The sequence below is a fragment of the Somniosus microcephalus genome, chromosome 20 (assembly GCF_052327205.1).
Source record: "Somniosus microcephalus isolate GS21.2 chromosome 20, FLI_Smic_1.0, whole genome shotgun sequence".
Lineage (NCBI taxonomy): Eukaryota > Metazoa > Chordata > Chondrichthyes > Squaliformes > Somniosidae > Somniosus > Somniosus microcephalus.
In genome coordinates, this window is record NC_141006.1 from 8,379,677 (window position 1) to 8,403,406 (window position 23,730).

The 23,730-nt window shown below is 50.5% G+C and overlaps 1 protein-coding gene across 1 annotated transcript in view; it reads right to left on the reverse strand.

Moving 5' to 3' along the window:
• Nucleotides 1-9,483: 9,483 nt before the first annotated feature.
• Nucleotides 9,484-23,730, reverse strand: part of LOC147103042 (cornifelin-like) — a 109,487-nt gene continuing 95,240 nt past the window's right edge. The window contains exons 4-5 of the mRNA XM_085962315.1: nucleotides 18,400-18,497; nucleotides 9,484-9,618 (exon numbers count right to left, since the gene is read on the reverse strand). Coding sequence (XP_085818441.1) covers nucleotides 18,405-18,497 — 93 coding nt within the window. The 3' untranslated portion in view covers nucleotides 9,484-9,618; nucleotides 18,400-18,404. The remainder of the gene's footprint in view (nucleotides 9,619-18,399; nucleotides 18,498-23,730) is intronic.

The following is a 23,730-nucleotide window of genomic DNA, read 5'->3' on the forward strand; positions in this document are numbered from 1 at the left end:
TTCACCCTTGTGGAGCCTGAAGCTGATACTGAGATTCGGCCTGAAGTTACGACCCTGGTCACCAAAGCCTCAGAATCTCAGTTGGGCTCACAATGCTTTGAGCGATTCTCAAGCTGGAGAACACTCTGCCGAACCACAGCCCGACTCATTCATGTAGCAGCATCCTTCAAGGGGAATTTGGACAACGTAGAACGCAAAGGATGGAAATGTTCTAAAGAAGTATCCAGCACAAGTGAGCTTTCACAAGCCAAAGGTGTGATCATTTGCTCTGTCCAGCATGATGTCTTCAAGGAGGAATTCAAATGTCTTGAAGAGGGACAGACATTCCCCAAGCAAAGCCCACTTAAAAAGCTCAACCCAGTTACAGATGAAGATGGTTTGCTCCGGGTCGGAGGGCGCATATCATCCGCAGACTTGTCAAGAGAAGAAAAGCACCCTCTGATCATCCCGCACACCCATCACATTGCCACACTACTCGTGAGGTACTATCATGAGCAAGTGGCTCACCAAGGACGACACATAACAGAAGGAGCTATCCGAGCAGCCGGATACTGGATAATCGGGAGCAAGCGTCTGGTTTCTTCTGTTATCCACAAGTGTGTTACCTGCCGCTAGCTACGAGGGAGGTTAGAGGACCAAAAGATGGCAGACTTGCCCACTGACAGACTCACTCCAGAGCCTCCATTCACCAGTGTGGGCCTTGACGTCTTTGGGCCATGGACCATCATGACGCGTCGCACAAGAGGAGGTAGTGCAGGCAGCAAGCGCTGGGCGGTGCTCTTTACGTGCATGTCTACCAGAGCTGTGCACATTGAGCTGATCAAATCCATGTCAACAGACAGCTTTATCAATGCCCTGAGGAGGTTTTTCTCAATCCGTGGTCCAGCCAAACTTCTCCGCTCTGACAGAGGGACTAACTTCGTGGGTGCCTGTAAGGAGTTGGACATCCACACGGACGATGCAGCAGTAGGAAGCTACCTCCAAAAGAAAGGATGCACGTGGGTGTTTAACCCCCCACATTCATCCCACATGGGTGGTTCATGGGAGAGGCTCATCGGTGTTGCCAGGCGTATTCTGGATGTTATGCTGCTTTGGACGGGACCTACTCGTCTCACACACGCCGTCTTAAGCACTCTCATGGCTGAAGTCATGGCGATCATGAATGCAAGACCCCTGGTGCCGGTGTCCACTGACCCAGACATGCCTGCAGTCCTCACCCCAATGATGCTCCTGACTCAAATGATGAGTGCTATTTCAGCCCCCTCTGGAAACTTTGACATGGCTGAGCTGCACAGGAAGCAGTGGAAGCAAGTCCAGTGTCTTGCAGACACTTTTTGGAAGAGATGGAGAGGAGAGTATTTGTCCACCCTACAGAGCCATAGGAAATGGACAGAAGACAAGCCAAATGTCAAAGTGAGAGATGTTGTCTTGCTGAAAGACAGCCAAGCACACAGAAATGAATGGCCAGTGGGACTGGTTGACAAAAACTCTGCCGAGCAGGGACAAGAGGGTCCGCAAGGTGGAGGTGAAGATTGTCAAGGAGGGTACTGTCAAAGTGTTTCTGAGGCCAGTCTCAGAGATCGTAGTCCTCCTTTCTGAAGAAACCTAGAGAATGGATTCTGAGTATGTTTGCAGCCAAAGGACGTTTTCTTTAGGTTTATTTTGTATCTGTAGTGGTACAACGGAATTGTACCAAGCGGGGAGTGTGCTGTCTCTCTGTAGCAATTTATGTTAGTTTTCCAGTTAATTCAGGGGTTTGAGTAAGTTCGGTCGATTCCCATTGTGTGCTGCCACCTATTGGCTATTTGGTACCTGGCAACTGCAGTAAAAGCGCAGTAAAGTGCAGTAAAGCACAGTAAGTGCAGTAAAGTAAACTACTGTATACTACAGACCTACAGCGGCACATGCTCTGGGAAGTTATATTGTTCCCACGCCTGAGTCTTGGATATTATTTGTCTGTAAGTACTTGAGAATGTTATAGATGATTAGTGTACACTGTATGTTGCAGAAAATGTTTAGTTTGTAACTTTTCTCTGTAAGCAAACTTACACAGCTAGCCGTGAAGTGCTCGCTCTCTGTCTAGCTGGTTAACTAGTAGCTGTATTTTGATGCACTATGTACAGGGCTAATTTAAAGAGAATGCCTTCCAGTTTGCTAAATGTATATTCACAGTAAGCTGTGTTTCCACGTGTTTGGTAATTTACATGCCAAATGTACTGTGTTGCTCAGGCGTACCTAAATTTGTGTATACATATCAGTTATGCGCTTGTATACTAATGTGTGCTTCCATTTCTGTGTTGTATTTCAGTTTTACAATAAGAATCTTTCAGTAAAGCTTTACAAGAAAAGTCAAGCCTTGTGATTTTTATGGGAAGATATCAAGTTGTTAGCTATCTGTCTAGCTCTGCATAGGAACGCGCTGCGAGGGCAGAAAAGTCAGTGTTAGGCCACTGCTTTTTTTGATATATATAAATGACTTGGATATTGGAATATAGAGTAAAATTTCAAAATTTGCCGATGATACCAAACCTGGAGGTGTGGCAAACAGTGAGGATACCGATCAACTGCAACATGACATAGAAAGGCTAGCAGATTGGGCAGACAAGTGGCAGATGGAATTTAATACAGAGAAGTGTGCGGTGATGCATTTTGGCAGAAGGGATAGGGAGAGGTAATATACACTTAATGGCACAGTTTTAAAGAGGTTGCAGGCACAGAGGGACCTGGGGGTTCATGTGCAAAGATCTTTGAAGCTGACAGGACATATTGAGAGAGTAGTTAGCAAAGCATATGGGATCTTGGGCTTCATAAATAGAGGTATTGAGCACAAAAGCAGGGAAGTTATGCTGAACCTTTATAAAGCTCTGGTTAGGTCACAACTAGAGTATTGCATCCAGTTCTGGTCACCACACTTTAGGAAGGATGTGAAGGTCCTTGAGTGGGCGCAGAGGAGATTTACCAGAATGGTTCCACGGATGGGGGATCTTAGCTACAAGGTTAGGTTGGAGAAGCTGGGGTTGTTCACCTTGGAGCAAAGGGGGTTGAGGGGAGATTAGATAGAGGTGTACAGGATTATGACGGGTTTGGATAAGGTGGACAGAGAAAAGCTGTTCCCATTAGCTGATGGTACAAGGACTAGGGGACACAGATTTAAGGTTTTGGGCAAGAGGTACAGGGGGGATGTGAGGAAGAACTTTTTTACGCAGCGAGTGGTGAGGACCTGGAACTCGCTGCCGACGAGGGTGGTGGAAGCGGAGACGATCAATGATTTCTAAAGGAAATTGGATAGGCACTTGAGGGAAATAAACTTGCAGGGCTACGGGGATAGAGCGGGGGAATGGGACTGACTGGATTGCTCTACAGAGAGCCAGCACGGACTTGATGGACCGAATGGCCTCCTTCTGTGTCGTAATGACACTATGCATGCTATAAAACGAGAGGTAGGCAGTGGGGAATTTATGGATAGAATTAAGAAATAGAGAAAGATTTAGGACTGTAGTGGAAGTTGTGTATCGGCCCCCTGGTAGCAGCTGTGAAGTGGCAGAATGTATAGATGCAGAGATTAGACAAGCATGTCGTAAAGGCAGAGTGGCTTTAATGGGAGATTTTAACTTTCATATAGATTGGGATAAGCAGACAAGTTCATGTCAGAAAGGTTGTGAATTTCTTGAGTGTGTCCAGGATAGTTTTCTGCAACAATATGTCCTAGAACCAACAAGGGGGCAGGCCATATTAGATTTAGTAATGAGTAATAAACCAGATTTAGTTAACAGCCTAACGGTGTATGAACATTTATCTAATAGCGATCATAATATGATCGAGTTCAATGTGTTTGAAAGGGAGAAATGCAAAACAGCTGCACGATTCTAGATTTAGGTAAGGCTGACTTGAATAGGATGAGACAGAGACTGTCCACAGTAAACTGGGTAAATCTGTTCATGGGTAAATCGACAGAAGATCAGTGGGAGATGTTCAAAATATAATTTAACATGATACAGAACCAATTTATACCCTAAGGGGCAATAGAGTCATAGAGTCATAGAGTTTTACAGCACTACTTGGCAAAAAAACAGCCATGGACGACTAAAGAGGTAAGGGACAGCATAAAACTAAATTATTAATACAATTGTAATGAAGGATATTAGCTCTGATGATGTGGAATCTGTATGGGTAGAATTGAGAAATACTAAGGGGAAAAAAACATTAGTGGGAGTGGTATATAGACCTCCAAACAGTAAGGTGGAGGTTGGGGATGGCATTAAAAGGGAAATTAAAGAAGCGTGCAATAAGGGCACAGCAGTCATCATGGGTGACTTTAACCTACATATAGATTGGGCCAACCAAATTAGTAACAATACTGTGGAGGAGGAATTCCTGGAGTGTTTACGGGATGGTTTCCTGGACCAATATGTCGAGGAACCAACCAGAGATCAGGCCATCTTAGACTGGGTATTATGCAACGAGAAAGGATTAATTAGCAATCTTGTTGTACGAGGCCCCTTGGGTCGGAGCGATCATAATATGATCGAATTCTTCATTAAGATGGAGAATGAAGTAATTGACTTAGAGACAAGGGTCCTCAATTTAAATAAAGGAAACTACGATGGTCTGAGGAACGAGTTGGGCAGGATTGAGTGGGAAATGGCGCTCAAAGGGTTGACGGTGGATAGGCAATGGCAAACATTCAAAGACCGAATGGATGAGCTACAGAATTTGTTCATCCCAGTTTGGTGCAAAAATAAAACAAAAAAGGTGACTCAACCGTGGCTAACAAGGGAAATTAGGGATAGCATAAGATCCAAGGAGAGGACATATAAATTGGCTAGAAAAAGCAGTAATCCTGAGGATTGGGAGCAGTTTAGGAGTCAACAAAGGAGGACAAAGGGATTAATTAAGAAAGGGAAAATAGAATATGAGAGTAAGCTATCAGGGAACATAAAAACTGACTGTAAAAGCTTTTATAGATATGTGAAGAGAAAAAGATTAGTGAAGTCAAGCGTAGGTCCCTTGCAGTCAGAATCAGGGGAATTTATAATGGGAAACAAGGAAATGGCAGACCAACTAAATGCATACTTTGGTTCTGTCTTCACAAAGGAGGACACAAATAACCTCCCAGAGATGCCGGGGAACATAGGGTCTGATGAAAGCGAGGAACTGAAAGAAATCAGTATTTGTAGGAAAATGGTGTTAGGAAAATTGATGGGACTGAAGGCCGATAAATCCCCAGGGCCTGATGGTCTACATCCCAGGGTACTTAAGGAAGTGGCCCTAGAGATAGTAGATGCACTACTGATCATCTTCCAGAACTCGAGAGACTTTGGAATGGTACCCATGGATTGGAGGGTAGCTAATGTTACCCAACTATTCAAAAAAGGTGGTAGAGAAAAAGCGGGGAATTATAGACTGGTAAGCCTGACATCGGTAGTGGGGAAAATGCTAGAGTATTATAAAAGATGTAATAGCAGAGCACTTGGAAAGCAGTGACAGGATCGGACAAAGTCAACATGGATTTACAAAAGGTAAATCATGCTTGACTAATCTACTGGAATTTTTTGAGGATGTAACTGGTAAAATAGATAAGGGAGAACCAGTGGATGTGGTGTATTTGGACTTTCAGAAGGCTTTCGATAAAGTCCCACACAAGAGATTAGCGTGCAAAATTAAGGCACATGGGATTGGGGGCAAGGTATTGACTTGGATAGAGAACTGGTTGGCGGACAGAAAGCAAAGAGTTGGAATAAACGGGTCGTTTTCCGAGTGGCAGGCAGTGACTAGTGGGGTACTGCAAGGATCGGCCCAAGGACCCCAGCTGTTCACAATATATATTAATGATCTGGATGAGGGAATTGGATGTAATACCTCCAAATTTGCAGACGACACAAAGCTGGGCGGGAGGGTAAGCTGCGAGGAGGATGTCGGGAAATTCCAGTACGATTTGGACAGGTTGGGTGATTGGGCAGAAACATGGCAAATGCACTATAATGTGGATAAATGTGAGGTTATCCACTTTGGTGGCAAAAACAGGAAGGCAGATTATTATTTGAATGGCAATAGATTGGGAGAAGGGGAAGTGCAAAGAGACCTGGGTGTCCTTGTGCACAAGTCGCTGAAGGTAAGCATGCAGGTGCAGCAGGCGGTTAAGAAGGCAAATGGTATGTTGGCCTTCGTAGCAAGAGGGTTCGAGTACAGGAACAAGGATGTCTTGCTACAGTTGTACAGGGCATTGGTGAGACCGCACCTTGAGTATTGTGTGCAGTTTTGGTCACCATACCTGAGGAAGGACGTTCTTACCATGGAGGGAGTGCAGTGAAGATTCACCAGGCTGATACCTGGGATGGCAGGAATGACGTATGAGGAGAGATTGTGTCGATTGGGCTTATACTCACTGGAGTTTAGAAGATTGAGAGGGGATCTCATCGAAACCTATAAAATTCTGTCAGGTCTGGACAGACTAGATGCAGGAAGGATGTTTCTGATGGCCGGGTAGTCCAGAACCAGGGGTCATAGTCTAAGGATAAGGGGTAAGCCATTTAGGACTGAAATGAGGAGGAATTTCTTCACCCAGAGAGTGGTGAACCTATGGAATTCTCTGCCACAGAGGGCGGTGGAGGCCAGTTCATTAATATATTCAAGAAAGAGTTGGATATGTTTCTTGAGGTTGAAGGGATCAAGGGATATGGGGAAAAGGCGGGGACAGGGTACTGAGTTTGGATGATCAGCCATGATCACATTGAATGGCGGAGCAGGCTCGAAGGGCCGAATGGCCTCCTCCTGCTCCTATCTTCTATGTTTCTATGTTAAAAGAAAAAGCAGACAAAAATGCAAAAACTAGCACAGATCCTGGCAACTGGGAAAGATACAAAGAACAACAAAAATTGACAAAACAGACAGTAAGAGCTACAAAAAGGGAGTATGAAAAGAAACTTGCAGAGATATCAAAATCAACACAAAATGTTTTTACAATTATATTAGGAAATCCTAACTGGCACCAAATCTCGTTCTCCCATCACCCCTCTGCTCTACTGACCTACATTGGCTCCTGGTCTAGCAACACCTCAAATTTAAAATTCTTATCCATTTTTCAAATCCCTCCATGGCCTCGGCCTTCCCTTTCTCTGTAACCTTCTCCAGTCCTACAACCCTCCGAGATCGCAGCGCTCCTCCAATTCTGGCCTCTTGCACATCCCCGATTTTCTTTGGCCCACCATTGGTGGCCGTGCCTTCAGCTACCTGGGCCCCAAGCTCTGGGATTCCCCCCCTAAACCTCTCCGCCTCTCTACCTCTCTCTCCTCCTTGAAGATGCTCCTTAAAACCTACCTCACCTGTCCGAATATCCACGTCTCGGTGTCAAATTTTGTTTAATAACACTCCTGTGGGACGTTTTACTAGGTTAAAGGTGCGATATAAGTGCAAGTTGTTGTTGTAACGAAACATTTTGTGTAACAATGAAAACACTGTTTTCTACCTGCTTGTACGATGCGGTCATGTCAATATTTCAAATCAATTGTCCTGATCGAGTGAGCTGATTGGTCGGTGCAGGAACCAATTTTTATATAAATCTCAGGGTATTGAGGAGAGGAGCTCTGGTCATGGAAGGTGTTACTGAGGGGAGAACCGAGGGGGGACTGAGGGAGGGGGGTGTGTGAGGGGGGGAGGGGAGGGGGGAACCGAGGGGAGAGTGACGGGGGGAATGAGGGAGGGGATCGGGGGGGAGGGGGGAACCGAGTGGGGAGTGAGGGAGGGGATCGGGGGGGGGGAGTGAGGGGAGGGGGAACCAAGAGGTGAGTGAGGGGGTGAACCGAGGGGGGACTGAGGGAGGACTGAGGGAGGGGATGGGGGGGAGCGAGGGGGGGGAAGGGAGTGAGGGAGGGAGAGGAGAACCGAGGGGGGACTGAGGTAGGGGATCGGGGGGGACTGAGGGAGGGGATCGGGGGGGGGAACCGAGGGGGGAGTGAGGGAGGAGTGAGGGAGGGGATGGGAGAAGAGGGAGGGGATCGGGGGGAGCGAGGGGGGAACCGAGGGGGGAGTGAGGGAGGGGATCGGGGGGGAGTGAGGGAGGGGGGAACCGAGGGGGGACTGAGGGAGGGGACCGGGGGGGGAGCAAGGGGGGGGAGGGGAAGGGGGAACCGAGGGGAGAGTGAGGGGGGGGGAGTGAGGGAGGGGGGATCCGAGGGGGGAGTGAGGGGGGGGACTGAAGGAGGGGATCGGGGTGGAGCGAGGGGGAGAGGGGAGGGGAGAACCGAGGGGGGAGTGAGGGAGGGGATTGAGTGGCGGAGCGAGGGGGGAGGGGAGGGGGGAACTGAGGGGGGAGTGAGGGGGGTACTGAGGGGGGGATCGGGGGGGAGCGAGGGGGGAGGGGAGCGGCGAACCGAGGGGGGAGTGAGGGGGGACTGAGGGAGGGGATCGGGGGGGAGCGTGGGGGGAGGGGAGGGGGGAACCAAGGGGGGAATCGGGGTAGTGGAGCGAGGGGCGAGGGGTGGGGAGAACTGAGGGGGGAGTGAGGGAGGGACTGAGGGGGGGAGTGAGGGAGGGACTGAAGGGGGAGTGAGGGAGGGACTGAGGCAGGGGATCGGGGGGAGGAGGGGGGAACCGAGGGGGGAGGGGGGACTGGGGGAGGGGATGAGGGGGGAACCGATGGGGTGATTGGGGGGTGACTGAGGGAGTGACAGAGCAGGGGACCAAGGGGTTTGACCGAGGGTGGGGGGACAAAGTGGGTGACTGAAGGGAGGGAGGCCGACGGGCGGACCGAGGAGGGGTGACTGGGGAGGGGGGGGGACTGGACCGAGGGGGGAACTGAGGTTGGGGGCGGTGGGACCGAGGGGGTGACCGAGTTTTTTGGGGGGGGTGGTGACTGAGGGGACCGGGTGGGGGGGGGAACCGAGGGGGTGACCGAGTTTGTGGGGGGGGGGGGTGACTGAGGGGACCTGGGGGGGGTGGGACCGAGGGGGTAACACCGGCCCTTCTCTTGGTGCTCAGTGCATCTTGTGAAACCTGGGGATAGAGCTCCTGTTGGACATCGGTGCTTGGCTGGTTTACGTCCAACGTCTCTGCAAGATTTCAGCTCTCTGACTGTTCAAGCGATGGGATCCATCAAATCTCAGATGTGGACAGGGCCTTGCACATCAAGGGGGTGAAACACACACTCAGTCAGGGAGACAAGAAGTTCCATTTCTACAGTGCTCCTCACCCACAAAGCTGTGCTTACAGTGAAAGGGAACACCCAGTGGGAGACATGATACAGGGACATGAACTTGACAATACATCTCTCCCACAGCCAGAAAACGGACTGTACACAACAGATTCAGGTGCACTGGCCAAATCATACAAGCGTCATGTTCCAATCTCCTGTTCATTGTTAATTTAAAACAACCCCTCGGACTTTTCTCTCAGGGTTAAGAGGCTGTGGTTAAAGCTGGAACTAGGGACAGTCGGTGCTGGGGACGACGAAGCGGGGGACAGTCGGACTGGGGGTCGGAGAGGGGGACGGCACACTTCAGTTGTTTCAGATACACATCAATCTTTATTAGGACACACATTGATCTATGTCGCGATACACATTAATCTGTATCAGAGCACACGTCGATCTTGATACGGAGACTTGGTCCTTCCATGCAGCATCTGTAACAAGCAAAAATCACAGTGTCAAAATCTAGAATCTTTTCCCTCAGTGTTCTCCCGTGGGCGTCGATCACTCTCCTGTACCCTGTCCAAGTTGCCTTTTCTCAAGCGTGAGCCGAAACATTGAGTTTTAGTTGGCTATTCAATCATGAAGGCCTCACAGCTAAGCCCACTCCTGTCCTCATCCGATGCCCAGAAGCACGTTTCAGCTTTGGGTCCTTGGATAATAATCCGGAGCAGAAGCACTGTCTGTTTCTCCATTACTGGAGCAATAACACAGAGAATGCACATTCAAATCCCACCACAGAGTTTGAGAATTTGATTTCAGTTTATTAAAAAAAATCTGGAAATAAGAAACTGGTATCAGCAAAAGTGACCATGAAGCTTTTGCATTGTTGTAAAAACCCAACTGGTTCACTAATGTTCCCCACTGCCCTAGCCCTAAACTCCCATCTTTCAATAAATTCTATCCCATCTGCCATCGTGTACTGTCTGAGCTCATCTTGCCCACGAGACCCACATCCTGCTCCCTCGACCCTATTCCCACCAAACAGTTGACCAGCCAACTTCCCTTCCTGAGCCCCATGTTAGCTGATATTGTTAACGGTTCTCTCTCCTCAGGTACTGTACCCCCATTTCTTCAAATCTGCCGTCATCACCCCTCTCCAAAAAAATGCACCCTTAACCCCTCTGCCCCTGCAAACTACCACCCCATCTCCAACCTCCCTTTCCTCTCCCAAGTCCTTGATCATGTTGTCGCCTCCCAAATCCATGCCCATCTTTCCTGCAATTCCACGTTTGAGTCCATCTAATCAGGTTTCCACTCTGCCACAGCACTGAAACAGCCCTAATCAAAGTCACAAATGACATCCTATGTGACTGTGATCATGGTAAACTATCCCTCCTCGTCCTTCTTGACTTGTCTGCAGCCTTTGACACGGTTGACCACTCCATCCTCCTCCAACACTTCTCCACCATCGTCCAGCTGGGTGGGACAGCACTCGTCTGGTTCCATTCTTATCTGTCTAATCGTAGCCAGAGAATCGCCGGCAATGACTTCTCTTCCTGCTCCCACATCGTTACCTCTGGTGTCCCCCAAGGATCTATCCTTGGCTCCCTCCTATTTTTCATCTGCATGCTGCCCCTTGGTGACATAATCCGAAAACATGTCAGTTTCCACATGTACATTGAGGGCAGCCAGCTCTACCTCACCACCACCTCTCTTGACCCCTCCACTGTCTCTGATTTGTCACATTGCTTGTCCGACATCCAGTATTGGATGAGCAGTAATTTCCTCCAAGTAAATATTGTTTAGTTGTCTGAAGCCATTGTCTTCGGTCCCCGATACAAACTCTGTTCCCTGCCCACCATTTCCGCCCTTCTCCCTGGCAACTGTCTGAAGCTGAGCCACATCGTTCGCAACCTTGGTGTTGTGTTTGACCCTGAGATGAGCTTCCGATCTCATATCCATTCCATCACTAAGACCACCTACTTCCACCTCCGTAACATCGCCCGACTCCGCCCCTGCCTCAGCTCATCTGCTGCTGAAACCCTCACCCATGCCTTTGCTACCTCTAGACTTGACTATTCCAACGCACTCCTGGATGGCCTCCCACATTCCACCCACTGAAAACTTGGGTTCATCCAAAACTCTGCTGCCCGTATCCTAATCGCACCAAGTCCCGTTCACCTATCACGCCTGTGCTTGCTGACCTACACTGGCTCCTGGTCTGGCAACGCCTCAATTTTAAAATGATCATCGTTGTTTTCAATTCTCTCCATGGCCTTGCCCTCCCTATCTCTGTAACCTCCTCCAGCACTACAAGCCTTCGAGATCGCTGCGCTCCTCCAATTCTCGCCTCTTGCGCATCTCCGGTCTTAATCGCTCCACCATTGATGGCGGTGCCTTCAGCTGCCTAGGCCCAAAGTTCTGGAATTCCCTCCCTCAATCTCTCCGCCTCTCTTCTCCTTGAAGAAGCTCCTTAAAACCGACCTCTTTGACCCAGCTTTTGGTCACCTGTCCTGGTAGCTCCTTGTCATCTCAGTGTCAGTTTTTGTTTGATAACACTCCTTTTGACGCGCCTTGGGATGTTTTACTAAATTAAAGGTGCTATATAAATGCAGGTTGCTGTTGTCGAGTGAGGTTCTACCCTGTGGTTTGAAGGCTGTAGCTGATGCTGAGCAGTATTGCTGAGATCCAGTGCTCTTTTATCTTGCCCGTTCATTGTGACCTTAAAATTCAGGGTTTGGCTTTGCATTGAGCTTCACATAGACCCCAATCCCCGAGCATCTAGAACCAGACTAAAGCTACAGATTCTCATGCTGTTGTCCCCAGATCGCCAGGTACTTGTGGGCGACCCTGTGAGTCAGACCCTGCCCGGCTCCCTTCAAATCAGGACCGATCCATGTGCTCATAGGACTGTTTAGGAGCAGTTAAGGATCATCAGTCTGCTTGCACCATTCCTTTTTCAAAACTTAAGCCCATCCAGCCGCCACAGACATGGGTACCGTCCAGTGTGGAGTTGCTGGACAATGACCAGGAGCAGGAACCTTGGCTGATTTCCCCCCTTCCCAATATGGGGCAGTGAGACCAATGATAGCTCCCCTAGTGCCATTCAAACTGAGATCAGCTGTCTAAACATGGACGGAGAATTGAACCCAGCCCCTCTGCTCCCCCGGCTCAGACCTTCAGTAGCTTTAACCAACTGAACCAACTGATTTAGTTACTTAATCTGCTGTTGAGGACAATTAGAGGTGGTCTCCATTGTGCATGTTGAGTGTGCGTTTACCCTACTGCCTCCACGTGTAGTGGGGAGACAACCAACACCTAAAACAGATTCTCTGGTCATTATCACATTGCTGTGTGTGGGAGCTTGCTGTGCACAAATTGGCTGCAGCATTTCCGACGTTACAACAGTGACTACACTTCAAAAAGTACTTCATTGGATGTAAAGCGCTTTGGACATCCTGAGGTTGTGAAAGGTGCTAAATAAATGCATGTCCTTTTTCTACATTTTTGTAGAGTTTCAAACTATCACCAGCCCAAAACTGGACAGCGGCTGCAATAGGATCAGAGCCGGAGTGGGTCTGGAATAGGATCAGAGCCGAGTGGGTCTGGAATAGGATCAGAGCCGGAGTGGGTCTGGAATAGGATCAGAGCCGGAGTGGGTCTGGAAAAGGATCAGAGCCGGAGTGGGTCTGGAATAGGATCAGAGCCGGAGTGGGTCTGGAATAGGATCAGAGCCGGAGTGGGTCTGGAATAGGATCAGAGCCGGAGTGGGTCTGGAAAAGGATCAGAGCCGGAGTGGGTCTGGAATAGGATCAGAGCCGGAGTGGGTCTGGAATAGGATCAGAGCCAGAGTGGGTCTGGAATAGGATCAGAGCCGGAGTGGGCCTGGAATAGGATCAGAGCCGGAGTGGGTCTGCAATAGGATCAGAGCCGGAGTGGGTCTGGAATAGGATCAGAGCCAGAGTGGGTCTGGAATAGGATCAGAGCCGGAATGGGTTTGGAATAGGATCAGAGCCGGAATGGGTCTGGAATAGGATCAGAGCCGGAATGGGTCTGGAATAGGATCAGAGACGGAGTGGGTCTGGAATAGGATCAGAGCCGGAGTGGGTCTGGAATAGGATCAGAGCCAGAATGGGTCTGGAATAGGATCAGAGCCAGAATGGGTCTGGAATAGGATCAGAGCCGGAGTGGGTCTGGAATAGGATCAGAGCCAGAGTGGGTCTGGAATAGGATCAGAGCCGGAGTGGGTCTGGAATAGGATCAGAGCCGGAGTGGGTTTGGAATAGGATCAGAGCCGGAATGGGTCTGGAATAGGATCAGAGACGGAGTGGGTCTGGAGTAGGATCAGAGCCGGAGTGGGTCTGGAATAGGATCAGAGCCGGAGTGGGTCTGGAATAGGATCAGAGCCGGAGTGGGTCTGGAATAGGATCAGAGCCGGAATGGGTCTGGAATAGGATCAGAGCCGGAATGGGTCTGGAATAGGATCAGAGCCGGAGTGGGTCTGGAATAGGATCAGAGCCGGAGTGGGTCTGGAATAGGATCGGAGCCGGAGTGGGTTTGGAATAGGATCAGAGCCGGAGTCGGTTTGGAATAGGATCAGAGCCGGAATGGGTCTGGAATAGGATCAGAGCCGGAATGGGTCTGCAATAGGATCAGAGCCGGAGTGGGTCTGGAATAGGATCAGAGCTGGAGTGGGTCTGGAATAGGATCAGAGCCGGAGTGGGTCTGGAATAGGATCAGAGCCGGAGTGGGTCTGGAATAGAATCAGAGCCGGAGTGGGATGGAATAGGATCAAAGCCGGAGTGGGATGGAATAGGATCAGAGCCGGAGTGGGTCTGGAATAGGATCTGAGCCGGAGTGGGTCTGGAATAGAATCAGAGCCGGAGTGGGTCTGGAATAGGATCAGAGCCGGAGTGGGTCTGGAATAGGATCAGAGCCGGAGTGGGTCTGGAATAGGATCAGAGCCGGAGTGGGTCTGGAATAGGATCAGAGGCGGAGTGGGTCTGGAATAGGATCAGAGCCAGAGTGGGTCTGGAATAGGATCAGAGCCGGAGTGGGTCTGGAATAGGATCAGAGCCAGAGTGGGTCTGGAATAGGATCAGAGCCGGAGTGGGTCTGGAATTGGATCAGAGCCGGAGTGGGCCTGGAATAGGATCAGAGCCGGAGTGGGATGGAATAGGATCAGAGCCGGAGTGGGATGGAATAGGATCAGAGCCGGAGTGGGTCTGGAATAGGATCAGAGCCGGAGTGGGTCTGGAATAGGATCAGAGCCGGAGTGGGATGGAATAGGATCAGAGCCGGAGTGGGTCTGGAATTGGATCAGAGCCGGAGTGGGTCTGGAATAGGATCAGAGCCGGAGTGGGTCTGGAATAGGATCAGAGCCGGAGTGGGATGGAATAGGATCAGAGCCGGAGTGGGATGGAATAGGATCAGAGCCGGAGTGGGTCTGGAATAGGATCAGAGCCGGAGTGGGTCTGGAATAGGATCAGAGCCAGAGTGGGTCTGGAATAGGATCAGAGCCAGAGTAGATCTGGAGTAGGATCAGAGCTGGAATGGGTCTGGAATAGGATCAGAGCCGGAGTGGGTCTGGAATAGGATCAGAGCCGGAGTGGGATGGAATAGGTTCAGAGCCGGAGTGGGTCAGGAATAGAATCAGAGCCGGAGTGGGTCTGGAACAGGATCATAGCTGGAGTGGGTCTGGAATAGGATCAGAGCCAGAGTGGGATGGAATAGGATCGTAGCCGGAGTGGGTCTGGAATAGGATCAGAGCCGGAGTGGGTCTGGAATAGGATCAGAGCCGGAGTGGGTCTGGGATAGGATCAGAGCCGGAGTGGGGAAAGGACATCAGTTCTGAGTGTGGATGAAAATTGATTGCAGGCTATTAATCACACTCAGAATTGGGAAATAATACCTTTATTTTGATATAATGCAGATTTGTACGTCTGGTTGAGAGTTTACAAGTATTCAGACAGCCTGTTGTAAAGACCGGCCAGGCACTGAGTGTGTTTGAGGAACTGCCCTGCTGTTTGATCCAGTCTAATGGCTGTTGGATACTGGAGCTGACCCTGAGCAGCGAGCTCCACCTCCCTTTTACTGTGCCTGTTCATTGTGGCCTCAACATTCAGGCCACATTCAACTTCACAGGGACCACGATCCCAGAGCTTCCAGAGTCATAGGAACAGGAGGAGGCCGTTCAGCCCCTCAAGCCTGTTTCGTCATTCAATCAGATTATAGCTGATGTGTAGCTCAACCAGGGCAGCACGGTGGCATAGTGGTTAGCACTGTTGCCTCACAGCGCCAGGGACCCAGGTTCAAATTCGGCCTCGGGTGACTGTCTGTGTGGAGTTTGCACATTCTCCCCGTGTTTGTGTGGGTTTTCTCCGGGTGCTCTGGTTTCCTCCCACAGTTTAAAGATGTGCGGGTTAGGTTGATTGGCCATGATAAAAATTGGCCTAGTGTTAGGGGGATTAAAATACGTGGGGTTACGGAGTTACGGGGATAGGGCTTGGGTGGGATGGCTGTCGGTGTAGGGACCGGGTGCTAGGGTTTGGATGATCAGCCATGATCTCGTTGAATGGCGGAGCAGGGCCGAATGGCCTACTCCTGCTCCTATCTTCTATGTTTCTATGTATTTACCCACCTTCGCTCCATATCCCTTGATACCCTCACCCAACAGAAATCTACCGATCTCAGTCTCGAAAGCTCCAATTGTTCCCAGCATCCACAGCCTTTTGGGGGAGAGTTCCAGATTTTCACTGCCCTTTGTGTGAAGTTGTGCTTCCTGTTTTAATTTTAAGATTGTGTCCCCTTGTTCTAGATTTCCCCATCAGAGGAAATAGTTTCTCTCCATCTACTCTACTGAATTCCTTTATCATTTTAAACACCTCGATTAGATCACCACTCGATCTTCTAAACTCAAGGGAATACAAGCCTAGTCTATGCAGCCTGTGCAATGCAGTGACCGTGTGGATGGTCTGCATCGTATAAACAAACTCTCGGGTTTCAGAGCCCCTGATTAATGGCACTGCAGCACAACAACAACAACACCTCCTTTGTATCGTGCCTCAAATGTGAAAAACACCTCACAACGCTTCACAGATCCCGGGCCATGAAAGAGAAGTTAGAAGTGACCAAAAGCTTGGTCAAGAGATGGATTTTGAAGAAGTTTTTTAAAGGACCAGAGAGACAGAGGGAGTTTGGGAGGTAATTCCAGAGTCAGAACCCAGGCAGCTGATGGCTCTGCCAGCAATGCTGGAAGGGAGAGGGAATGAACAAGAGGCTAGAATCATAGAACTGACATGGCATTAACACAGAATCAACATAGTATTTACAGCACAGAAACAGGCCATTGGCCCAGCTGGTCTATGCTGGTGTTTAGGCTCCACATGAGCCTCCTCCCACCCTTCATCATCTAACCCCACCAACATATCCTTCTATTCCTTTCTCACTCATGTACTTAATCTAGCTTCTCCTTAAATGTATCTATACTATTCACCTCACCTACTCCCTGTGGTAGCGAGTTCCACATTCTCCCCACTCTCTGGGGAAAGAAGTTTCTCCTGAATTCGTTATTGGATTTATTGGTGATTATCTTATAATTTATGGCCCCTAGCCTTAGACTCCTCCACAAGTGGAAACATCTTCTCTACGTCTACCCTATCGAACCCTTTCAGAATCTTAAAGCCCTCTATCAGCTCACCCCTCAACCTTCTCTTTCCAGAGAAAAGAGCCCCAGCCTGTTCAGCCTCTCCTGATAGTTATAACCTCTCAGTTCTGGTATCATCCTTGTGAATCGTTTTGCACCTTCTCCAGTGCCTCTATATCCCTTTTTTTAACATGGAGACCAGAACTGTGCACAATACTCCAAATGTCAATCAGAGGAAAGTGTTTGGTTGGGCGGGGTGGTGGGGGATACAGGAATGGAGGAGATTGCAGAGGTAGGGTGGGGTGAGGTTATGGAGGGATTTAAAGACAAGGAGGCGGATTTTAAACGTGAGATACTGGGAGGCGGGGATCCAGTGAAGGTCAGTGAGGATGAGGGTGATGTGTAGGACAGGGCAAGTTGGAGATAGTGCATGGCGGAGGATGGGAAGGACAGTGATGGGGTAGCTGAATCTAGGAGCGGAATCTAGGCGTGTGTAAGGTTTTCAGCTGCAGAGAGGCTGAGGTTGGGGTGGAGGTGGAGCCAAGCGATCTTGGTGATGGAGAGTAGAGGAGGTCTGAAGCTCAGCTCAGGTTCTGGCAGGATGCCGAGGTTGTGAATAATCAGTATGGATATGGGAGTTTACATGAAGAGTGAGATTGAGGGAGGAGGGCAGGATAGTGAGTGGTGAATTCAGAGAAGTGGGGGCTAAGGGAATTGACTTAAAGATTGACGATACCAAGGCGATACCAAGAGTGAGGAGTCAAAGATTTAGTACCGAGTTAGCCAGACTGGACAGTCCCAGGTTCAATCCCCCGTCCGCCCTGATTTAGCTGATCTCGGCTGGGGTAGCAGTGAGGTCTAAGCTGATGTCACCACTGGGCCAGGGTGGGGGAAAGTCATCCAACGTCCAGCTCCTGATTGCTCCTCAGTGAGCCTTGCAGGAAAGTGCACAGAGCTGGGATAGTTCTCCTTGGAGCAGCGAAGGTTAGGAGAGATTTAATACAGGCGTTCAAAATGATGAGGGAGTTTGATAGAGGAAATAAGGAGTAAGTGTTTCCAGTAGCAGGGGGGCCGGAAACCAGAGAACACAGATGTAAGGTAATTGACAAAAACAAAACAGGGGGAGATGAGGAGAATTTTTTTACACAGTGAGTTGTTGTGGTCTGGAATGCGCTGCCTGAAAGGGAGGTGGAAGCAGATTTCAAAAGGGAGTTGGATAACTATTAAAGGGTAAAAACTTACAGGGCTTTGGGGAAAGAGCAGAGGAGAGAGACTCATTGGATAGCTCTTTCAAAGAGCTGGCACAGGTACACCGGGCTGAATGATGACCTCCTGTGCTGTAGGATTCTGAGATCTGAAGATCACCTGAGAGCAGGATGGAGTTTGCTGCGATGCCACCAAACTTGGACAGTCTGCTCACACTCGCTGCCTCAGGAAGACGAGGCTCTTGGGGAAAGTTCAAGAGTTCAGCTGCTGCTAATGGAATCCTCGCCCAACAAGAGCACATTCACGGGTGGGGGGGGGTGTGGGCGGGGGGGAGGTTGGAGGGGGGATGAAGGGGAAGTGGGGGGGGTGGTTGGGGAAGAGATGAGTTTTATTTTAAAAAGGAGGTGGCTGCTTCTCTTACCAGCACTACCCATTGTGGTTATGCAACTCACGAGCCATTCGACAGATTTCACATGGGCCACAAAACATCATCATCAAGGCATCATTGCAGATCGTTCCCTGTAACACGGAGAATAGGAATTATAAACAATCCTTCCTTTTAAAAACACATTGCCCAGAAAATGTGCATGATATTGCAAATGCAACAACATCTCACCCACGGGCAATTCCTCCCAAGTATTGTTGGACAGTTAGTGCTGGTGGCTTTTCAACCATGGAAGGAATCACAACCAGGCCCAATCCTGTTTTCATTTGTTGTGCAAACACACACTGTCCAGCAAGGGTCACTGGATCACTGCCGAGTGATTAGGAGTGGGATCCTTGACTGATTTCTCCCTCCCTAACCCAAGGGCACTGAGGCAAATTGTAGTGAAAACCCTATTCCTGCAAACTCATCACAGACCAGGGAGTGAACCTGACACTTCCAGGTGTCTTTAGCCAATAATCATCGGTTTAACTAGTCTGATTGTAATAAGAAATTGTTGAGATAAATCCCAGTGATTGGTTCGGCCGAGTACCAATGGCTTTGCATTAAGTGGGCTTGGTTGTTAGTCATCAATTCATGTTCTTACCCAAATCGTTATCCTTCTCCTAATTTGGTCAAAGGACCAAACCATTAAACACAAGACACTTCAGGAACAGGTGATGGACATTAGGTAGATCAAGTTCAACTACCCACCTTCTCCCCACGTCCGTCAACCCAACCTTCTCACCACGTCCCCCAACCCAACCTACTCCCCACGTCCCTCAACCCAACCTTCGCCTCACGTCCCTCAACCCAACCTTCTCACCACGTCCCTCAACCCAACATTCTCCCCACGTCCCTCAACACAACCTCCTCCCCGCGTCCCTCAACCCAACCTTCTCCCCACATCCTTCAACCCAACCTTCTCCCCACATCCATCAACCCAACCTTCTCACCATGTCCCTCAACCCAACCTCCTCCCCACATCCCTCAACCCAACCTTCTCCCCACGTCCCTCAAACCAACTTTCTCCCCATGTCCCTCAACCCAACCTTCTCCCCACGTCCCTCAACCCAACCTTCTTCCCACATCCCTCAACCCAACCTTCTCCCCACATCCCTCAACCCAACCTTCTCCCCACATCCCTCAACCCAACCTTCTCCCCACATCCCTCAACCCAATCTTCTACCCATGTCCCTCAACCCAACCTTCTCCACACATCCCTCAAACCAACCTTCAACCCTCAGCCCTCAACCCAACCTTTTCCCCATGTCCCTCAACCCAACCTTCTCATCACATCCCTTAACTCAACCTTCTCCCCATGTCCCTCAAACCAAGCTTCTCCCCACATCCCTCAACCCAACCTTCTCCCCACATCCCTCAATCCAACCTTCTCCCCATGTCCCTCAACCCAACCTTCTTCGCACATCCCTCAACCCAACCTTCTCCCCACATCCCTCAACCCAACCTTCTCCCAACATCCCTCAACCCAACCTTCTCCCCATGTCCCTCAACCCAACCTTCTCCCCACATCCCACAACCCAACCTTCTCCCCACATCCCTCAACCCAACCTTCTCCCCATGTCCCTCAACCCAACCTTCTCATCACATCCCTCAACCCAACCTTCTCCCCACATACCTCAACCCAACCTTCTCCCCATTTCCCTCAACCCAACCTTCTCCCCACATCCCTCAAAACAACCTTCTCCCCACGTCACTAAAACCAACCTTCTACATACACCCCTCAACCCAACCTTCTCCCCACGTCCCTCAACCCAAACTTCTCCCCACATCCCTCAACCCCACCTTCTCCCCACGTCCCTCAACCCCACCGTCTCCCCACATCCCTCAACTGAACCTTCTACCCATGTCCCGCAACCCAACCTTTTCCCCACGTCCCTCAACCCAACCTTCTCCCCATGTCCCTCAACCCAACCTTCTCCCCACATCCCTCAACCCCACCTTCTCCCCACGTCCCTCAATCCAACCTTCTACCCATGTCCCTCAACCCAACCTTCTCCCCACGTCCCTCAACCCAACCTTCTCTCCATGTCCCTCAACCCAACCTTCTCACTACGTCTGTCAACCCAAACTTCTCCCCATATCGCTCAACCCAAATTTCTCCCCATATCTATCAACCCAACCTTCTCCCCATGTCCCTCAACCCAACCTTCTCCCCACATCCCTCAACCCCACCTTTTCCCCACATCCCTCAACCCAATCTTCTACCCATGTCCCTCAACCCAACCTTCTCCACACATCCCTCAAACCAACCTTCAACCCTCAGCCCTCAACCCAACCTTCTCCCCATGTCCCTCAACCCAACCTTCTCATCACATCCCTTAACTCAACCTTCTCCCCATGTCCCTCAAACCAACCTTCTCCCCACATCCCTCAACCCAACCTTCTCCCCACATCCCTCAATCCAACCTTCTCCCCATGTCCCTCAACCCAACCTTCTTCGCACATCCCTCAACCCAACCTTCTCCCCACATCCCTCAACCCAACCTTCTCCCAACATCCCTCAACCCAACCTTCTCCCCATGTCCCTCAACCCAACCTTCTCCCCACATCCCACAACCCAACCTTCTCCCCACATCCCTCAACCCAACCTTCTCCCCATGTCCCTCAACCCAACCTTCTCATCACATCCCTCAACCCAACCTTCTCCCCACATACCTCAACCCAACCTTCTCCCCATTTCCCTCAACCCAACCTTCTCCCCACATCCCTCAAAACAACCTTCTCCCCACGTCACTAAAACCAACCTTCTACATACACCCCTCAACCCAACCTTCTCCCCACGTCCCTCAACCCAAACTTCTCCCCACATCCCTCAACCCCACCTTCTCCCCACGTCCCTCAACCCCACCGTCTCCCCACATCCCTCAACTGAACCTTCTACCCATGTCCCGCAACCCAACCTTTTCCCCACGTCCCTCAACCCAACCTTCTCCCCATGTCCCTCAACCCAACCTTCTCCCCACATCCCTCAACCCCACCTTCTCCCCATGTCCCTCAATCCAACCTTCTACCCATGTCCCTCAACCCAACCTTCTCCCCACGTCCCTCAACCCAACCTTCTCTCCATGTCCCTCAACCCAACCTTCTCACTACGTCTGTCAACCCAAACTTCTCCCCATATCGCTCAACCCAAATTTCTCCCCATATCTCTCAACCCAACCTTCTCCCCATGTCCCTCAACCCAACCTTCTCCCCACATCCCTCAACCCCACCTTTTCCCCACGTCCCTCAACCCAACCTTCTCCCCACGTCCCTCAACCCAACCTTCTCCCCACGTCCCTCAACCCAACCTTCTCTCCATGTCCCTCAACCCAACCTTCTCACCACGTCTGTCAACCCAAACTTCTCCCCATATCGCTCAACCCAAATTTCTCCCCATATCTCTCAACCCAACCTTCTCCCCATGTCTCTCAACCCAACATTCTCCGCACGTCCCTCAACCCAACCTTCTCCCCATATCTCTCAACCGAACCTTCTCCCCACGTCCCTCAACCCAACCTTCACCCCATGTCCCTCAACCCACATTCTCCCCACGTCTCTCAACTCAACCTTCTCACCATGTCCCTCAACCCAACCTTCTCACCATGTCCCTCAACCCAACCTTCTCCCCACGTCCCTCAACACAAACTTCTCCCCATATCTCTCAACCCAACCTTCTACCCATGTCTCTCAACCCAACCTTCTCCCCACGTCCCTCAACCCAACCTTCTCCCCATGTCCCTCAACCCAACCTTTTCCCTACAATCCTCAACACAACCTTCTCCCCATGTCCCTCAACCCTACCTTTATCCCACGTCTCTCAACCCAACCTTCTCCCCACGTCCCTCAACCCAACCTTCCCACCACATCCCTCAACCCAACCTTCTCCCCATGTCCCTCAACCCACCTGCTTCCCAGATCTCTCAACCCACGTTCTCCCCACATCCCTCAAACCAACCTCCTCCCCATATCTCTCAACCCAACCTTCTCTCCATGTCCATCAACCCAAACTAATCCCCATGTCCCTCAACCCCACCTTCTCCTCATGTCCCTAAATTCAAACTTCTCCCCATGTCCCTCAACCCAACCTTCTCCCCAGGCCACTCAACCCAACATTCTCACCACGTCTCTCAACCCAAACTTCTCCCCATATCGCTCAACCCAACATTCTCCCCATATCTCGAAAACCAACCTTCTCCCCATATCTCTCAACCCAACCTTCTCCCCACGTACCTCAACACAATCTTCTCCCCATGTCCCTCAACCAAACCTTTTCCCCACGTCTCTCAACCCAACCTTCTCCCCACGTCCCTCAACCCAACCTTCCCACCACATCACTCAACCCAACATTCTCCCCACGTCCTTCAACCCAAACTAATCCCCATGTCCCTCAAACCCACCTTCTCCCCATGTCCCTAAACCCAACCTTCTCCCCATGTCCCTCAACCCAACCTTCACCCCACGTCTCTCAACCCAACCTTCTCACCACATCCCTCAACCCAACCTTCTCCCCACGTACCTCAACACAATCTTCGCCCCATGTCCCTCAACCCAACCATGTCACCACGTCCCTCAACCCAACCTTCTCAACACATCCCTCAACCCAACCTTCTCACCACATTCTTCAGCCCAACATTCTCACCATGTCCCTAAACCCAAACTTCTCCCCACGTCTCTCAACCCAATTTCTCCCCACGTCCCTCAACCCAACCTTCTCCCCATATCTCTCAACCGAACCTTCACCCCATATCTCTCAACCCAACCTTCTCCCCACATCCCTCAACCCAACCTTCTCCCCATATCTCTCAACCCAAACTTCTCCCCATGTCCCTCAACCCAACCTTCTCCCCATGTCCCTCAAACCAACCTTTTCCCTACGTTCCTCAAACCAACCTTCTCCCCATGTCCCTCAACCCAAACTTTTCCGCACATCTCTCAACCCAACCTTCTCCCCACATCCCTCAACCCAACCTTCTCACCATGTTCCTCAACCCAACCTTCTCACCACGTCCCTCGACCCAACCTTCTCCCCACATCCCTCAACTCAACATTCTCCCCGCATCCCTCAACCCAAGCTTCTCACCACATCCCTCAACCCAACGTTCTCCCCACGTCTCTCAACCCAACCTTCTCCCCACATCCCTCAACCCAACCTTCTCCCCATGTCCCTCAACCCAAACTTCTCATCACATCCCTCAACCCAACCTTCTCCCCATGTCCCTCAACCCAACCTTCTCCCCACATCCCTCAACCCAACCTTCTCTCCACATCCCTCAAACCAACCTTCTCCCCACGTCCCTCAAACCAACCTTCTACCCACATCCC